A 19770-nucleotide genomic window follows, 5' to 3' on the forward strand; every position below is an offset into this window, starting at 1 on the left:
ACTACTCATCGCTACTCACTTTGTTTTCTTTATTATATTCAGAATATTAGTTTGTTTTCGAATAATGTCCGATATATTGCGTATATAAAAAGCACTTGCCAGTTGTTTTTTTGGCTGCTGAACGAATGCGCTTATAATTATTATCATTGATCATAAGATGGAAATGTCCCTTGTCAATTTGTTTTTTCTAAAGTTTACAGCGGCACCTTATTACACGCGTTAGAAAGTTAAAAGTAGTGCACCGATTAAAAACAGACAGGACAGAAGCACGTTAATTGATAAGTCGGGATTAGGCTTAATGAAATAGAGTCAAATAGCTTTAAACATTATAATCCGAATTCGCCTTTATAAAGGTGCCTCTAATGCGGGCTTTTTCAGTGTGGTGTTACTTGTTTACAACAAAAGTATGGCATTGTGTTAAATATTGGAAATCATATTTAGAGCTTTTAAGAGCTTTTAAAGTGTCGCAGATTATAATGTTTTATCAACAATTTTGGTCTACGATATTTACAAAGGGAATTAAAATGCCTTGTTAGAGGCATGTATAAAATTAGAGATACACATCATACAGGCACTTTGAATGAATGTATCAAGTTAGTCGACATCGAAAGATTTACAGCGAGAATATTTAAGGATCGTAAGAGGAGATTTTAGTCAACTTTGAAGTGTTTCTCCATCGATCTACCGGTGAATTGGCTTTGCGTTAGACGTTTAAAATTCAATTTGTCGCAATATTTGCGGGAACGTTTATTTGTAAATTTATACGATGATTAAACACTTGTGTTTGAATGATAAAAATAAGTTTAAAGTGCAACGTCTCGGTGAAGGTTTAGTGTTTGGATACGTGAAAATTAATGTGGAATTATTTGTTTTTAGAATGTAAATTGTACTATTTTAATAAAAAAATCACTCAGATAGTTTGGAAATCAATTGTACTCGAGTTTTAAATACCGGTACCAGAGTGAGTGAATCAACAAATGAAAAGGAAATTAAACAAACATATTTTATAGTTATAGTTAACACAGAAAACGAGATCTGTTGTCAGAGCCTTTGGTCCGATACTGCTTTCGTGTGTACTCCCACCGTTGTGCAACTAGAGATTCTTTTGACCGTTCCAACAAAAGAAATTGAAATTACATTCAACTTCTTTCTAACTGATTTGTCAAGCATTTGGGCATTGCTAGCGCCAACGTGAACAACAATACATTGACTAACTTTCTGGCGTTATACATGAACACGGAGGCTTACATGGCGGTGACCACAGATAATAACAGAGGTTTTATAATCGTCAAATATGGAGGCAAGTACAAGCAGTTTTGTCATCAAAGCAAATGTTACCATACGTTTATAATACAATGTATGCAGTTGCTATTTTAAATTACAATTTTGGCCGTGCTGTCATGATTTGAAAAGTTACTTACGCCAGTTTCTCCAAATTAATATTGAAAATAAGTCAAAAGTGTTTCGTTTTTCAACGTATGAATTTTTGAATGTAAGTTTTTTATGGTAGCATACCAAATGACGCAATGTGTCTTTTGAAAGGAAAATTATGGCAGTGTACGCAATGGCACAATTTGTCTTTTGAAAGGCAATATATGATAGTATAAGTAATGGCACAATTTGTCTTTTGAAATGCAATATATGATTGTATAAATAATGACACAATGTGTCTTTTGAAAGGCAATATATTGAATTATATAATAATTATTTACTTGTTACAACTTGACCCAATCCGAAAAGCTTCAATTTATTTTTTAAACGTCTTCTGGTAACAAAATGATTGTTGCCATAAATGTTTTCATGCACAATGATTTGTGACACTAAAAGCAAAATGCTTCTCTTGAATGACGTTCATAAGCTCGGATGTGAAAGCCAATAGAGTGATTAGTTATCGCCTTAGTAAAACCCTCAACGTATCCATTTAACGGAAACATGTTCATACAAATCTCATGATCATTCTTAACACAGTTTCATTAATTTATCAATTCAATTCTTTTCGCATTTGACATAAAAACTTTTCGATAATCCTAATTTTTCCTTTTATAGCGATCTTTTTCAGCTCTATACCTTTCATCATTTGCATCACCCCCGTCATGATCGCGACTTGTACCACGCGATAATATTAGTCGCGTTCTTAGAAAACTGGACATTATGCATCTTCGTAAAGTGTCGTCCCAGATTAGCCTGTGCAGTCCGCACAGGCTAATCAGGGACGACACTTTCCGCCTGTATAACATTTTTCGTTTAAATAAAGTCTCTTCTTAGCAAAAATCTAATTTAGGCGGAGTGTCGTCCCTGATTAGCCTGTGCGGACTGCACATGCTAATCTGGGACGACACTTTACGCACATACATTATGCCCAGTTTTCTCAGAATACGACTAATATCATCGTCCTCGTCGTCATTGTTGTCATCATCGTCGTCTTTTTTTCTAATAATTTTCGATCTTATACTAAGCTATGCAGTTTTACTAAGGTCATATAAAAATAGGTTATATTTATTATCAGCGCCATCATCGACCAATCATCAACGTTTGCCTTTCGAAAATGTTTTGTCAGTAAATCATTTGATTGATTGTACACTTTTAGTAGAAAGTGAACTTACCGTTTCGGCCCCTGTGCACATTTACAGATAATAATATATGCATTAACGTGTTTAAATGAACATATATCAAATTTCCTTTTTTGAAACCGAATGAAAAAGAACTTGCTGAAAAAAATGCTACAAAATCTAAGCTAAGGAACACAATAAGAAAATATTTGTTATTGATAAAAAAGACATTATACAAAACAAACATAAAATCGTAAATTAATTAACACTTGTTTTATAAACACATCTATTTGAAATTTAAGACATTATACAAAACAAACATAACATCGTAATATAATTAATTATAACATGACCTACGCTCCAGGATTGAAATAACGTAATGCTCAATTTTGTTTATTACACGGGTGTTATTACACTAGTTATATAACTGTGAAATGACGTCATTTTTTGACAAAATGACGTCATTATTCCAGCGAATTTCTTCAGTTAAACTCTTTTACAATGTGAATTAACGGTGAAAAGAGCATAAAATGAAAAGCAAATTTGTTGGTCATGTTACAAATAGAATCTTAGATTCGTGGTCATTTTGTATTGAATTTATTAAACTCGTCATCTCAATAAAGATAACAACTCGGCAAGCCTCGTTTTTATCTTTATTTAGACGACTCGTTTAATATATTCAATGCAAAAAGACCACTCATGAAAGATCCTATACCTCTTGTTTTATGAACACATCTATTTGAAATTTAAAAACTTTCTTTTCATCGCACATATGTTTAAGCTCATTGTTTGTCACGGTCGTCTTGATTAATTTATAGTTAGTTGACAGTCCTATAATAGTGTTGTTAATTGACAGTTCTATTGATCAATTAAAAGTGATGTTAATTGACAGACCTATTGATCACTTAATAGTGATGTTAATTGACAGTCCTATTGATCACTTAATAGTGATGTTAATTGACAGTCCTATTGATCACTTAATAGTGATGTTAATTGACAGTCCTATTCGCGTTTCTCTTCATGGCCACGTTAATTAATCCAGATTTCAGCGATAATACGCACACAGATTAAGAAGCATATCTTAAGTAAGCTGATATTTTAATAGCACGGATTATACTTAAACGAAGGTCGAAACATGTCATTTTTATACAATTCAACAGTATTTTACGTATATACATATCGTTAATCATGTTTACCCGTGCTTGTCATATCTATACGTGTGTGGTAAATACAAGTTATTGTATATAATAATAAGTATACTAGAAGCTGCCTCTGAACTATTAAACACAGGGTTTGAGTGAATGTATAATTTAATACCATGGACACAAGCAGTAAACAATTGAATCGAATTCAATTCTTGAATACCGGTAGTTTGATCCATATAGAGTATTTTAGTATCCGTCAGCAACCGTATCAACAACGAAGTTTTCTCATCTAAGCAACCGCTTTTCGCTAAAATTTGATTGGTAAAGATTTAACTTTCATCATTATCATTTGTCGTGTCATCATCATCATCATCATCATCATCATCATCATCATCATCATCATCATCATCATCATCATCATCATCATCATCATCATCATCATCATCATCATCATCATCATCATCATCATCATCATCATCATCATCATCATCATCATCATCACTACCACCGTCGTCGTCGTCGTCATCATCATCATCATCATCATCATCACCACCATCATCATCATCATCATCATCATCATCATCATCATCATCATCATCATCATCATCATCATCATCATCATCATCATCATCATCATCATCATCATCATCATCATCACCATCATTCTCCTCATCCTCCTCATCCTCCTCCTCCTCCTCATCATCATCAACATTATCGTCAGCAGCAGCAGCAACAGCAGAATTTTTGTTTGCGTTAATTTTATGTAAAAAAAGAGGAAGCTTTATTCCATCAAATGCTCTGTTTTGCTTTTCAAACTATTCAATATTGCCAGTAAGGATCTATTTATACTTTTTAGAATGTGAAACCATGCCTTACTTTTTTTTTTAAATGAGAGCTATCAAGAAATGCCTGTACAGATAATTATTTAACATATTTTAAGTCTTCAAATTTATGGTATGACTGATCAAGAAAAGCTCTTTTGAAAAATAATTATCCAATCAGATGAAGTAATTGTTACTATCTTTCCATAAAGAATAGACATATTTGAAATTGATGTTAAATCGTACCATAATGGAAACGTACTATGACAAAAATCGGAAAGAAACGAACACGCATTTTAAGAGCTACCGCATGAACATACAAGTGTCACAATTAGTTTTCTTTACTTTTGCTAAATGATAGCTAACTCATCTGTTTTACCGACAGCGAATGTCCAAAGCAGAATCAAAATATAGAACCATATATACGATCGTTTGGCTCTTGTATGTTAAAATAAATCGCATCGAACTTTCTGTTTCGTGTTATTTTCTGGGACAAAATCATAATTTATAAAGGTCATTTACCGTTGGCCGGGAAAAATTTAAGTTGAATATACGAAAGCTGGCTGATCTGTTTTACTTCGTTTGAAATCCATACATTTTCCGCGACTGATCAATAGCTTCTTCGATCACATGACTATTTGCCGAGCATGTTAGTTTATTTTCGCATTACTGCCGATATATTGCAGATATTATTATACACCCGTCAGTTGTTTTTTCCGCTGAACAAAATGCGCTGATAATTATTAACATTGATCGTAGTGGAAATGTCCCCCGCTGGTTAAATCAATTTGTTTTCGCAAGTAAACGCTGATACCCTATCTACCGCGTTAGCTACTGAAAAGTAGTGTACTTATTAATAAAACGTCTATTGATAAGCCTTGATTAGGTTCAACAGGAAAGTGTCAAATGGCATTTGATATTATAAATTATAATCCGAATTGTGCATTTTAAAGGTGTATCTAATGCGGACGTCTGTTTTGTAAGATTATTTTTGTAAAACAACAATATACCATTGTGCTTAATATTGGAAACTAAAGTTAAAGTATTTAAATTGTAGGGGATTATAATGTTTTATCAACAGTTTGGCTCTACGGTACTTGTTAAAGAATTAAAATGCATTGTGGGGACATATACTTAATCATAGATAAACATCAAACAGGCACATTGAATGAATGGATCAACCGAGTTCGTTGACTTCGGAAGACTTATTGCGATAATACACACGGATCGTAGGAAGAGATTTAAGTCAATTTTGAAGTGTTTCTGCATCGATCTACCGGTGAAATGGCGTTGAATTAAAAGTTCAAAATTCAATTTGTCGGGATAATTGCAGTAAAGTTTATTTGTTAGTCTATATGGTGATTCAGCGCTCTCGTATGAATTATTTGATAATAATTTTAAATAAAATAGTCACTGTGGAGGCCATACATTTGGATACGATATTTACATAAGCGGATATTAGGTGTGTTTGTATCATGAGGAATTCATTCAGATTCATAAGCAATAATTTGTAAAAGAAGTGTTTAACTCTATTAACAAGAAAAAGTGAATTAAGAAAAAAATTAGAATGTGCTGAGGCGTGAAAAGACAAATGTCGGAGATTTGAGTGATTGTTCAAAGAGATAATACTACCAATTTGTGCCGATAGAGATTGTACAAAAGTTATTTTAATAAAAAATTGAAATACTACTCAGATACATACTTTCGAAAGCTTTAGTAAAGAAACCATCAATTAGCGGAACATTGCCATAACTAAGCAGACGTGACGTAGCGTGCCCTTACGTCATCTGTGTATACGGAGACAAAAATGGCGGTTACTGCAGATAACGACAGAGGTTTTATAATCGTCAAATACGGAGGTAATTACACAAAGTAAACTGCACTATTATCATCTTATATTGAATTTAATGTGAAATTCACTGGAAAGCAACAGCACCACCACCACCAGCAGCGCCACTACCACCAATACCACCACCAACTACCACCACACACCATGCACCACCACCAACCACCACTACAACTACCACCACCACACCACCACCACTACCACTACACACTACAAAACCACCACCCACAAACAACCCACCCCCACCAACACACCACCACCACCACCACCACCACCACCACACCAACAACTCCACCACCACCACCACACCACCACCACCACCACCACCCACCACCACCACACCACCCCCACCACCACCACCAACCCACCACCACCACCCACCACCACCCACCACCCCACCAACACCCACCACCAACCACCACCCACCACCCACCACACCACCCACCCACCACACCACCACCACCACCACAACAACAACAACAACAACACCACCAACACCACCACCACCACCACCACCACCAACACACTACCACCACAACCACAAGCACCACCACCACCATGACGCCACCACCACCACACCTAACACCACCACCACCACCACCACCAGCACCACACCACCCCACCACCACCACCACCACCACCACCACCACCACCACCACCACCACCACCACCACCACCACCACACCACCACCACCAGCACCACCAGCACCACCACCACCAGCACCACCACCACCACCACCACCACCGCCACTACCACCACCACCACCACCACCACCCCACCACCACCACCAACAACAACAACAACAACACCACCACCACCACCACCACCACCATCACCACCACTACCACAACCACTACCACCACCACCACCACCACCACTACCACAACCACCACCACCATCACACCACCACCACCACCACCACCACTTCCACCACTTCCACCACCACCACCACCACCACCGCCGCCGCCGACGCCGCCGCTTTAATTGATACGAATGGGTAGCAGTATGATCTGTATTACAATTTGTTACTACCCATTGACCTAAAGCAGGGTGTTCGTTAACACTGAATTATGATATTTACTGATAGATCTATACATAATTTGCTGTATATAAAAGCGTCAAATTATCAAGATTTCGCGGATTAACCATGTATTCATCATAAAACATATCTAGAGTAACATGATATTTAAATACTGATAGAACGAATGACACCTGATTGAGACTCCATAATGATGATTATTGTATACAATATGTATATTCATATGATCTGCATCATCCGGAAACGGGTCTTATGTCATTCGCAGCTAGCGTACTCTGTCGACTAAACAGACAAAGAAACATTGCCTGCCTTTATAACGGGCAGTGTTGACTCTCGACCAGACTGAGCGACTGCACAGGCTCGTCTGGGGCTACGCTAGCCGCATAAAGCATAGGGCCCATTTTCGCACGACATGGGTCATTTGTATGAATAATATAGATCACACAATTGTCTGGTGTACGTTTATCAAAAATATATTGACCATTTTCCGTCTTAAATGTACAGTCCTTACGTTATTTTAGCTTAGCATACATGGAGTGTTTTACTAGGTCTCTGCTTAGGTGTAAAATAAACATTTAATCGCGTGGATCAGCCAGTTGATAATACGCTTATCTTAGGAAGCTTTTAAAACTCATCGGCAGAATAAGTGGGCAATTATTTATCAAAAGCGGCCATTTACAACCCCACAATGTAATCGAATACAATTCGTTAACCGCTTCTCTCACTTTAATTACTTTTCTACCATTCAGCGATCATATCAGCAGCGGGTTTCCTCATCGAAGCAAACGCGATTTACTTGAATTGAAATTATTCTTCTTTAAAGGGATATCTTAATCGTTATCCGATTAGTGTTTTTGTAAAAGTTTCTGTTTCGGTAGCCAATATTTTTTTCCGTCTTTTTAATTGTTTATATTTGAGTCCAGTTTTGTTCAGAATCAAGTCATAAGTATGCAGATAGGAATCCAGTGCCCAACATTATTTCGTAGTTCAGCTTATTGTCCTCTTGCAAAAAGGAAGCGATTGCGTGCAATTACAATACTACGTGATGTTTCATGTGCGTCGAATTGCTCAATCTGTTTGATAAATCGGGACAAGTAAATTACTTCGTAAATGTCGTCTGCTGTTAAAGATTTAGACGAATAAATGAAGGAAATTGATGTGGGATTATGGTGATTCGTAAACGTTCACCAATTTGCACAACAATTGAAATGACTGTATGCAATTTAGTGAATGCTCCTATGAAAAAGAAAAGGACTTTATGCTTGTGATTCACCGCGGTAAAAAATATACATCAGTTGTGCTTATGGTGTTTTTAAACGAGAACACCGCTGTTCTCTTCCGTTCATACAGGCTTTATGCGAGATATAGGCAACAACCGCTCCGTGTGTGTTCGAAGTTTAACCCATTTAAGCCTAGCGTATAGAAAAAAGGCCTTGACCATCAGCGTAGACCCAGATGAGACGCTGCATAATGCGGCGTCTCATCAGAGTCTGAGCTGTTTGCTTAAAGAAATTTTTGTAAGAAATATTCTAAATATTGAAATAAATATACAAGACATCCCTAATTATCCCCATGCTTTTTGAAAAGCGTGAGGATACTGTGGTTATCTCCGCCGTCTGTCCGTCTGTCTGTCCGTCCTGGCCACTATCTCCTCCTTCACTATAAGCACTAGAACCTTGAAACTTACACACATAGTAGCTATGAGCATATGTGCGACCCTGCACTATTTGGAATTTTGATCTGACCCCTGGGTAAAAAGTTATGGGGGTTGGGGCGGGGCCGGGTCAGAGATTTTCACTCATTGTTTAATGTTATTTTACATTAACTCAGTGCTCACGCTGCTGCCAGACAATATCGCCAATGGCGATTATTTAATCCAATTTCGCAGTTCAATCAGACGTGAACATGCACGACGAATCACACAAGACCGAGAGAATATTGTGAATGCACATAGCGGCGACAAAAAACTCTTCTATAGGCTTATTAATAGACAACGCAAAACAAAATCATGTCATATAGGTGATTTAAACGTTAATGGAGTGCAGCACACTGGTATAAGTGAAATTCTGCGCGGTTTTCAGACGCATGTTTCCTCTCTTGCAACAAAAACGGAGAATACACAGTTCGACAGCATATATCATGAAACTGTTCATAATGAACTAATACATATCAAGGACTTAGTGAAGGATCGAGATGTTAGTATAATAACTGAAGAAGAACTTAAAAAGGCGATGAAAAGCATTAACAAGGGTAAATCTGCCGACTTCTATGGACTGACAATCGAAAGTATCCTAAAAGGGGGGGGGGGGGCACAATGTACTGTTACACTTGCTGAACTCTATTCTGAAACTAGGGGCAATCCCAACATGCCTTAAGATTGGATTCTGCACCGATTTACTTCAAATTGATACTGAACCTCTCTTATGACAATACGGTTAATCTCAACTATGTATGGCCCCATTACCAAGCCTGGGGTGCCCCGCCCACATAGACCACACCCACCCAAAATTGCCTTTTACTATAATTTCTTCATTTCTACACCGATTCACTTCAAATTTATACTGAACCTCTCTTATGACAATACGGTCAATCTCAACTATGCATGACAATACGGTCAATCTCAACTATGCATGGCCCCAATACCAACCCTGAGGCGCCCCAAACCACATAGGCAACACCCACCCAAAATAACCCTTTACTATAACTTCTACATTTCTACATCGATTCACTTCTAATTGATACTGAACTTCTCTTATGACAATACCGTCAATCTCAACTATGCATGGCCCCATTACCAACCCTGGGGCTCCCCGCCCTAATAGGCCACACCCAACCAAAATTGCCTTTTGCTTTAATTTCTTCATTTCTAAACCGATTCACTTCTAATTGATACTGAACTATTCTTATGACAATACGGTCAATTTCAACTTTGCATAGCCCCATGACCAACCCTGGGGCGACCCGACCACATAGGCCACCCCCACCCAAAATTGCCTTTTACTTAATTTCTTCATTTCTACACAGATTCATTTCTAATTGATACTGAACTTTTCTTATGACAATACGGTCAATCTTAACTATGCATGGCACCATTACCAACCCTGGGGCGCCCCTGGGTCAAACATGCGGCGTGGGGATACGCGTCGGCCTCTGCCGTGCCATTTCTAGTTTTGGAAATAAATTGAGCCAATTTAGAAGGATGGGAGAGTCCTCTAGGCATAAATGGGTTATGAGGTCCCTCCGAGACTAAGGCTGCATGATATAAGGACCGGAGTGTGTCCCGGCATTCAAACCTAATTTTAATACTGGTCTCACAAAAGTCGTGACGTATTTGGTTAATTATAAATGAAATTTCCATCTATGTAAATGATATATTTAGGAAAATATATTAAGTTTGTGCGTGGTCTTGTGAAGTTTTGGAAAGCCGGAGTACCAGAAGGATATCCCACCTGTCTGGTGTGGTGACCACAAACAAAACCGATATATGTCGCCAGCGGGGATTGAACCCGAGTCGTGTAAGTGAAAAGCGCGTATTCCAACCACTGCGACATCCAGACAGCAAGGCGCCCGCTCCATAGGTGATCGGGGTTTATAAAGTGACCCATGTGAAGCATTCATTCTGATTATTGCTTTGAAATCGTCTACCAGCGCACACGCAGGTTTAATTGGCCACCGTGCGAGGGTCTATTTTGATCAACATAATCTCTGTTGTGGATTCCATGGCTGCCGGGGTAAATTTGATCTGCCTTGGCTATATTTTTCCTGAAAAGTCTGAGCAGTCGCGAAATCACAGCTTGACCTGGAAATTAACTCTGAAATAAACACAAATTTAGTATTATTATTATTATCTCCGTTTACCTATGCATAAGACAAGTAAATAACTGAGGGCATAACGCGGACTTGAACATGAGTCCATTGGGTTGTGGAGCCAGTGAGTTACTTCTCGATCACAGATCCGCTAAACGTGTGCATGGCGAGAACCTTTTATCACATGCAATACCCTGTTTCCCATGTAATACAACCATTACATATTTTTTTTATTACACATGTGTAATACATACGGAATATTACGCTAGTCAATTGTTCATAGAGTTTGTATCACTCGAGTGGCTTGTGTGATGACGTATCACACGAGAGGCGGAGCCTCGAGTGTGATGCGAAATAGCACAAGCCACGAGAGTGATACAAACTCTTGGAACAATTGACTAGCGTAATATTCCTTTTATTATATACAACAACTAACGAAACCAGTTAACAATTGTATTTTTTACTTTAACAAAACTGACATAACAATGACTAAAACGGTACACCATAGTTTATTTAAGACGCGTATGAATACAGTTTATGTAAATTAACGTGTAAATATTCGAACCGGGAAAACACAGGTTTCCGACACGCTTACCGTAATGCCATCGTTAAACCAATGTTTATAACAATTAAGTTGACAACTTAAATCCGATGTTTATAACAAAAACGTTGAAACAATATGCACTTCCACTTCTATCTTCCATGTCTTTATCGAAACTTAGTATAAACCAAACTATTTTATTGTATTCCTATCGAAATATAGATTTATGCATGATAAACACACACTCCAAAATACGTTTTGAATTCGTTCGATGTTTTTAACAAATAGTTTACTGTTAAAAAACACCACGTCCGATAGGTCCTTAAATTCCATAGAGTTTAGATAAAACTATTGTGTTTCGTCACAGAAATGACGTCACACGATATACTACGTAATATTATATATAAAATATTTCTATTTTCGGTGCGCGTAATGTGACGTCATTAAATGGGTCGACGTAGTCCGGCTAGTATGGTAATACGGAATTGGAAACAGCGAGTAGCGTAATACGGGATTTTTTATTTCATTGATTGATACAACCTTTATTTTGTTAAAATAATTAAACAGGTATATAATAAAACATTTTGAAGCGTTTTTCATTGGCTTAGTTTTCGTTTATTGACCAATCGCATTTTGTCATTTGCTGAAATGACGTTGCAACGTCAAATGACGTCACGAAATGTAAACAACCTTCGGAATTTATCATTATGTTTGCATATTTATTTATTTAATTTGCTCATTTAAAAGCATATGATAAAAACGATCTGACACTCGTTGTCATATCATACCATATTTTATTCAACTCGTCCAGGAAATTCGTTAGTAAGCTCGCCAAAGGCTCGCTTATCAACATATTTCCTGAACTCGTTTAATAAAATATGGTTTGATATGACAACTCGTGCCAGATCCTATATTTACATGGAAGGGTCAAATAAAATAAGTTGGTGTAAAACTATAAAAGGCAGTATGTTGTTAAGATGAAAACCGAAACTGTATTTAATAAAATAAGCATTAATTAACTGCATGAATGTTGCATAATTTTATACTGTAATAGCTTTTACATATATAAATGCTGGTGCGGGATTCTTTATGTTTTATCTCAATATTACACTTCCCTTTGTCTTCAGCACTTGAGAGTAAAGTGTAAAAAGGAAATAAAAGAGATTGCAGAAAGATAATAAATAATGTATTCACAACGTAAAATACGTTATAATAAATTATCATTTCATTACCAAAATGTTATTGTTTGAAATCAGCTATCACTGGTAAGGAATTTTATTCTAATATAATTTTATGTGGTCCCTCAATTACATTATTTGTTCTATACGCTAATGCAATATGCGTGTAATTGTTCGTACACATACTATTTCGGTATATATCATGTTTATATATATTTATATGTGGTATTTTTATATACGTTTTTTGATAAATCACATTTAATGCATACGTTTAAGTCTAATATACATGTTGATGAGGTATATTGCATTTGTATGTGAATGTTCTAAGGGTATATTTAATTGTTAATAATATACTACTGCTCTACTGAATAGTTTAAAGAGTGCTTTCCACGTCGATTTGACATATTTTACATACAGGTATATAAGTCTGTCAATTGTGAAGATGTTAATATTGAATATTCTTTTCAAGATAACGAGGAGGCGATCTTCAACCCCTGGTGCTCCAGTTACACCCTCATGGAATGGATCAGGAAGAAATGCAAATGTGGCGACGACAGTAAGTGTATTCATACTAAAACAACAACGAAAATAACCCTATAACGTAAATGATAATTTCACACTAAGCACACGTGAATGAGGAAGAGTATAGACCGTCACTTGAACTAGATTATAGTAATGTGTTTTGGGTCATATGTGGGCCGTGAATCGAAACAATGCATCTGTATTATAAAGTAGCACGAGGGCATTGGTTAATTCATACATTCATAACCATTTTCATCACAAAATAGGAAATCGTTTATTTTTCATCTTGTGTTAAAAGTGTCTTTTTCATTTGTATTGTATATTCTTAATATACCATACACTGTCTTAATTTACAAATTAAAGAATAAAGAGATTCACTGCAAGCAAAGAACAAACACATATACCACGCACACACACATACACAGAAACACAAACTGTAACTATGAACGGCCTTTGAATCTTACAACTTCATGCCACGAGTTTTTCGGCATCGCTCTCGCAACCATCTGTGTATGCATAAAACAATTATTGCTTTTAAGTTAAAGTCTTACCTGGTCTGTTTATATTAACCAATCTTTAAAAAAAGTTTTAGATCGAATAACTTAAGCTCGGCCTCTGATACAATTCCAACGCAGTTTATACAGCCGCCAGAACCCACATTCACTTAAAATACGATATCATTCTTTAAAATACGGCAACCGAGTTTTATTCGATTTGATTTCACGATGAATTCCTACTGACATTGTATTTAGGTAAATCTCTTTTATTCTGTTTCAGTCGTAATCGACCTGGTGGATATGGACGGTCAAGTGACCAACCTGTCTGGTCGGACCAAGGACTACGCACATGAGCTTGTGACCGCCCGGGGGGTCTACATACTCATACGAGTAGAACGTAAGTTTTGGCTGCGATTGATTTGCAAGATCCAATTTTGCACATATCAATATTTTTAGAATTACATGTATATTACCAATTTTATATAAAAAATATATATTATGTATTATTATTCACAGAGAGAAAACATGAATCTTCAAACATCGCAGTCTAAAATATTCTCATTTGCACATTTTCGTTGAGGTTTCCTAATTGCACTGTGTTCAGATGCAATCAAAATATTAATCTTTTAGACGTATATTCTTGGCCAAAAGCATTATGCTTCGTTAAACATGATCAAATACGTTATTTTTTAACCGTTTTTTTTAACATTATCATTGAAGATACAAACGCGATTTTAACTTGCACTGACATTTGTAATTCAGCGCGTTTGTTTAAGCTCGTACTTAAGCATTTTAAATCAAAAACATGACCTCGTTATATGTTCACATGTGTACTGTTTTTATCAGGTTAAAATACAGCTTATTATAACAAGTGTTATATTGTTAATACATATTATAAATGCCAACACGTCTCCTATATTCAGCAAACGCAAAGTCTGCATAGACAATCGTTGCAGCATAAGCGCTAATTTGAAACTCGATGCATGCTTTTACAGCTGTTTCTCTTTCAGGTCTTCCAGACAATGGCCAGTTTCATTATACGTCCTTGCTGAATAATTTAGAAGAAACAAATCCCGAGCTAATGGGTAAGATTGCTTTAATGTTGTTTTTGATACTACCGATTCAAGCGATATTACCAGGAACTTAAGCACGTATCCTGGTTTCTCTAAAAAGTTAATATTTAACCAAAAATCATGTTTTTTTTTATAAAAAGTCGTTTAATAAAACATAATTAAAAATAACTCACATTAAAAAATGTTGTGATTAAGAGGTTATTGAAAAGAATAAAAAATACCTTTGTGTGTAAGTAATTGTATCACAATACCTTCAGTATCATTTGAATATGCATCACTTTGCTTCGAATATAACCGAAAGGTTATACATAAACATGTTTTTAAAAAGAAAGCGTTTTGTAGAATAACCTAATTTTGTTACACTCCGAAAAGGCATTTATTTTTGTGTCATTGCATTGGCATTACCTTTTCGTTTCCAGTTAAATTAAACAGTTTATCAAGGCCGACAACTCGGGCTAAGAATATCAAACAAAAGGGAGCAAAGAAGACGCCACAGCAAAAATCACGACAAGAATCCGCAAATAAGAGACCCGGAAGCACCGAACGCAAAAAAGGAAAATGATCTTTATTTGCAGCTAAAGTCTTATTTGTTCTGATCATTATGTTTGTTGCATATTGTTGTGATTGTGTGTGTTAAGCCGTTTTAGGATTTTCTAATTTTGGACAAAGCTGGGTTGTGCGGCTTGATTTTTAATATGAATATCATGTCTCAAAGTATGGGATAGATATACTTTGCATGCATTGCAGTTAAAATTAGTTGTATAAAATACTAATTTGTCAGTACATATGTGAACAGAAACTTGCTTTTTGAACAGAAGATGTAAATCTTAGACTGACGTTTTTGTTGATCAATAAGATCCAATTGATATAACGTCAATTTTCTTAAAATTGTACATATTGAAATGCATGGTACATTTTTATGTAAAGTATGAACGTTGGAATTTGTCTTGAAATAAGATTTTTATTTCGAAATGTGTAGTAAGATGCATATATTGTACTATTGAATGATGTTTCATTGATCAGGAAATGTCAATAAAGACCACAGGTGGTTAGCGTGTGGCTATGATATTAATTAGTGAAAACATCATTTTGAATGATAAATAATCATATTATAACGAACAATTAACTTTTATGAAAAAAAATCACTATCAAATATATTTATAACAAGGTATGCAACTCAAAATCACCCCAAAACAGGGTGCATCGCTTTGAACAGCCATATCTTCATCAATTGTGCAGCGATTTTCACGATCTTGGTCTTATTCAACGCAGAAATGAATTTCCTTTCTGGAAATGTATATGTCTTGCAATATTTTTACAAATGCTGGGTCAACTTTTAAGAAATAACACGATACACAACTCGCATGACACAGTTGACAATGATCATGCAGTCTTTAAGACTGAAATTTTCACGGAGTAAAGGGCATCTTCCCTACAAAGTTCATGTACCTCGATACCATAATTCAATAAAACGTATGAAAAAACATTATTACCGTTCTTGTCGTTACATTATGCATCAAGACTAAGTGTCCAGCGCCGTTTGAAACCTTTGTTTGCATACATTTCAACTAACTGGCATTTCAAACACACGAGTGATTTCATTGGTCCAATGCGGAGGTGTGTCTTTACAACTGGATATTTCATTCATAAAGACTGCATGATCACTGTCAACTGGGTCATGCGAGTTGTGTATCGTGTTATTTCTTAAAAGTTGACCCAGCATTTGTAAATACATTGCAAGACATATACATTTCCAGAAAGGAATTCATTTCTGCGTTGAATAAGACCAAGATCGTGAAAATCGCTGCACAATTGATGAAGATATGGCTGTTCAAAGCGATGCACCCCGTTTTGGAGTGATTTTAAGTTGCATACCTTGTTATATATATATTTAATAGTGATTTTTTTTCTTCAGAAAAGTTAATTTTTCGTTATAATATGATTATTTATCATTCAAAATGATGTTTTCACTAATTAATATCATAGCCACACGCTAACCACCTGTGATAAAGTTGCGGTTACACTTAAATGCGAGTGCACAAATAATAGCGTCTGTTCAAAAACTATTCTTTGTGTATATACATATTGCAGTGCATTTTAAATTAATACTATTTTTCATGTTTGCTAATCCAATACATTAATTCTGTCTCACACTGATTGTTTTGTCCAAAAAGTACTTTTCAGATGAGGAAACACATCACTAGGTTACACATCACCAGGTTACACATCACTAGGTTAATGAGAGAACACATCAATAGGTTACACATCACTAGGTTAATCTAACACTTTAAGCATATTTTCATAATTGTTATTCTTTTCGATAAGAAAATGCGTTGTAAGAAGAACAACGTGACTTAGCAATCAAAAGATTTGAACACGCGATTTATTTTTTTTATAACTTTAATTTATTGTTTTCATTTGTAGTGTGAGTATATTAAAATTTCAAGTATATAAAAAGCTTTGCTAACGTGCTCCAAATGTTTGGTTTGTCAATTGAAAGGCCGCGAAATTGTATATGCTTCTAACGATTCAACGAGCCATTTCATGTTTCATTTTGGATGTCGACATGTTTAAATATATAGGAATGGTATGAGCATTTATCTTCATTTTAGCATATCATTTCCTAACGAAACCCGTTATTTATATAGTCACCTACTACAGCTGCGAATGTGTCATTGTCCAATGAAATCGTGAGAATAATTCATGGCAGTTAAACCGAATTAATAAATGGAGTTTTCGTATTCGTGCACAATAACAAAGTTGCGCAAAATTTGAAAACGTGCAATGTACACATTTTCAACTTATTGACAATAACAGGTAATTTAATTGACGATCTTTTTTTGTTAAGTATATCGTAAACAAAATTTTATCCTGCATGGCTTAATTTAAAAAAATAATAAGGGGGAAGGACTGCGTTTTGCAACGATGTAAACTGTGTTCAGCTTGAAACTATGTTATCACAAATGAAAGTTATTACAACAGTTTCATACTCAACTCTCAAAAACAATACAGTTTGTTTATGCCCCTTTTATATTTTCCACATAGTCAGCTCCATAGCTTTTTAACTCACAGGCTATGTTCTCATATTTTACAATAACATCCATATTGCATTATGTGCATTAGTCTATTTTATATAATGTCAGTATTATTGTCCCATGAACTGATTAAAAAATTCAAAACATTATTTCTAGTTGTTTCAAGTTTTACCCCTGCCGTCGTTAACCTCTGTTTGAATGTACAATATATTAAGCATGATATAAAAGAATAAGTGATCTTTCATCGTATTGATATAACTGATTATTTTTCACAAACACCAACCAAACTTAATGCCGTATTTTTTTTAAATAAAGATATTTCTCCTTTATTCTGTTATTTATAAATGTTTATATATACATTTATTGTTTTAAGAATGTTTTTATATAGCAAATCTGCAATGTTGCAAACAACATAATAACTTGGTATAATAAAATATACGGGAATATGTGCAGATTGTCTCTCCACTCAAAACACCACTTAATATGTACGTACAACATACACGGTGACAAATATCTAATGCAACACACAATGAAGTGTATTGTTATACAATGCTTAAAGCGCCAAATAAAATCACATAAAGGTAAATTCTCGATGATTAGAAAACAAAATATGTTTGTCTTTAATTAGTTGTTTTAATACCAACGAAGGTTTGTCGCGAATTTATATACAATCATTTCTCAGTTTGAACAGTTTGCGCAATAGAAGGCTTTGCCAGTATTGCACGCTAGTATCAAGAGTCTCTGAACATGTTTGATGATATAGAATACATAGTCAGTGCCTTTTGATATCATAATTCATCAGACTTATATAGTTTTTTCTCTCTATCAAAATGTTTAAAAGTATTCTCGTAACAAGTAAAGTCCCGCAATTATTAAGCAACTTTCAGTATAGTTTAATATGCAAATGAAATAGCCTGTTGACATGTACATGGAACGATTTGAATTTAGCATTACAAAAACGACATATTTATAAATAGATAAATAACTAAATAACTAAATAAATAACTAACTAACCAAATAACTAACTAACTAACTAACTAACTAACTAACTAACTAAATAAATAAATAAGTAAATAAATAAATAAATAAATAAATAAATAAAAATAAATAAATAAATAAATAAATAAATAAATAAATAAATAAATAAATAAATAAATAAATAAATAAATAAATAAATAAATAAATAAATAAATAAATAAATAAATAAATAAAGGGATCTGCTATAACAGAACGTAGGTGGTTTGTATTTGTGTCATCGGACATTTTTATAGTAATAACACTTGATCATCTTGAACATATTGGGTTAGACACTTGAACATAACTGTGTACTTTTGAAATAAACAATGCATTGTCCATTTGTCAAAGCACTTTTTGGTAAGTTTTCAAAATTAACCTCACGTTGCTCACCGTGTGTTCCAATTTTCAGGATAATACTTAATGCACTTTTTATGTTTGCTGTATCCGGTGTAATTGTATTTTAGCAACACTAACATGACATTTGACCTCTAGGTCAGGCAAAGTAGTGAACTTTTCGAGTCATTTCCGTTCACACTAACATACTGTTATGTAAACCAAACTTGAAACTTCGTATTAATATGTTATGGCTTTCTAGTTATTTAACTATTTTTATGATTTGGCAAGACAATCTCTCGAAAGACAAGCTTCTCGTTTTGATTATCAATCAGGTTTGACTGATCTGCGTTGTTTAGATGCTGC

The 19770-nt window shown here is 35.1% G+C and overlaps 1 protein-coding gene across 4 annotated transcripts; it reads left to right on the plus strand.

Annotated features, from left to right (window-relative positions):
* The first annotated feature begins 280 nt into the window (after positions 1–280).
* LOC127838799 (uncharacterized protein CXorf65 homolog) lies at positions 281–16129 on the plus strand. Of its 4 annotated transcripts, none has more exons than XM_052366799.1 (5): positions 281–1300; positions 13397–13483; positions 14227–14343; positions 14942–15031; positions 15439–16129. In XM_052366799.1, the coding sequence occupies exons 1-5, from the start codon at positions 1231–1233 to the stop codon at positions 15579–15581; spliced, it is 507 nt and encodes a 168-aa protein (XP_052222759.1). In that variant the 5' UTR covers positions 281–1230; the 3' UTR covers positions 15582–16129. The 4 variants fall into 4 exon arrangements, with proteins under 4 accessions (XP_052222759.1, XP_052222764.1, XP_052222772.1 ...); XM_052366804.1 differs by having other exon boundaries at positions 287–1300; positions 14957–15031; XM_052366812.1 differs by lacking the exon at positions 281–1300 and adding an exon at positions 5394–6374.
* Positions 16130–19770: the final 3641 nt, after the last annotated feature.

The sequence above is a fragment of the Dreissena polymorpha genome, chromosome 1 (assembly GCF_020536995.1).
Source record: "Dreissena polymorpha isolate Duluth1 chromosome 1, UMN_Dpol_1.0, whole genome shotgun sequence".
Classification (NCBI taxonomy): domain Eukaryota; kingdom Metazoa; phylum Mollusca; class Bivalvia; order Myida; family Dreissenidae; genus Dreissena; species Dreissena polymorpha.

Excerpts from the sequence above, each read along its gene's own strand:
- LOC127838799 (XM_052366799.1), top strand. The coding sequence starts at position 1,231 with ATGAACACGGAGGCTTACATGGCGGTGACCACAGATAATAACAGAGGT. Across the intron at positions 13,484-14,226 it reads ATGCAAATGTGGCGACGACA|TCGTAATCGACCTGGTGGAT; the intron begins GTAAGTGTATTC and ends ATTCTGTTTCAG. Across the intron at positions 15,032-15,438 it reads AACAAATCCCGAGCTAATGG|TTAAATTAAACAGTTTATCA; the intron begins GTAAGATTGCTT and ends TTTCGTTTCCAG.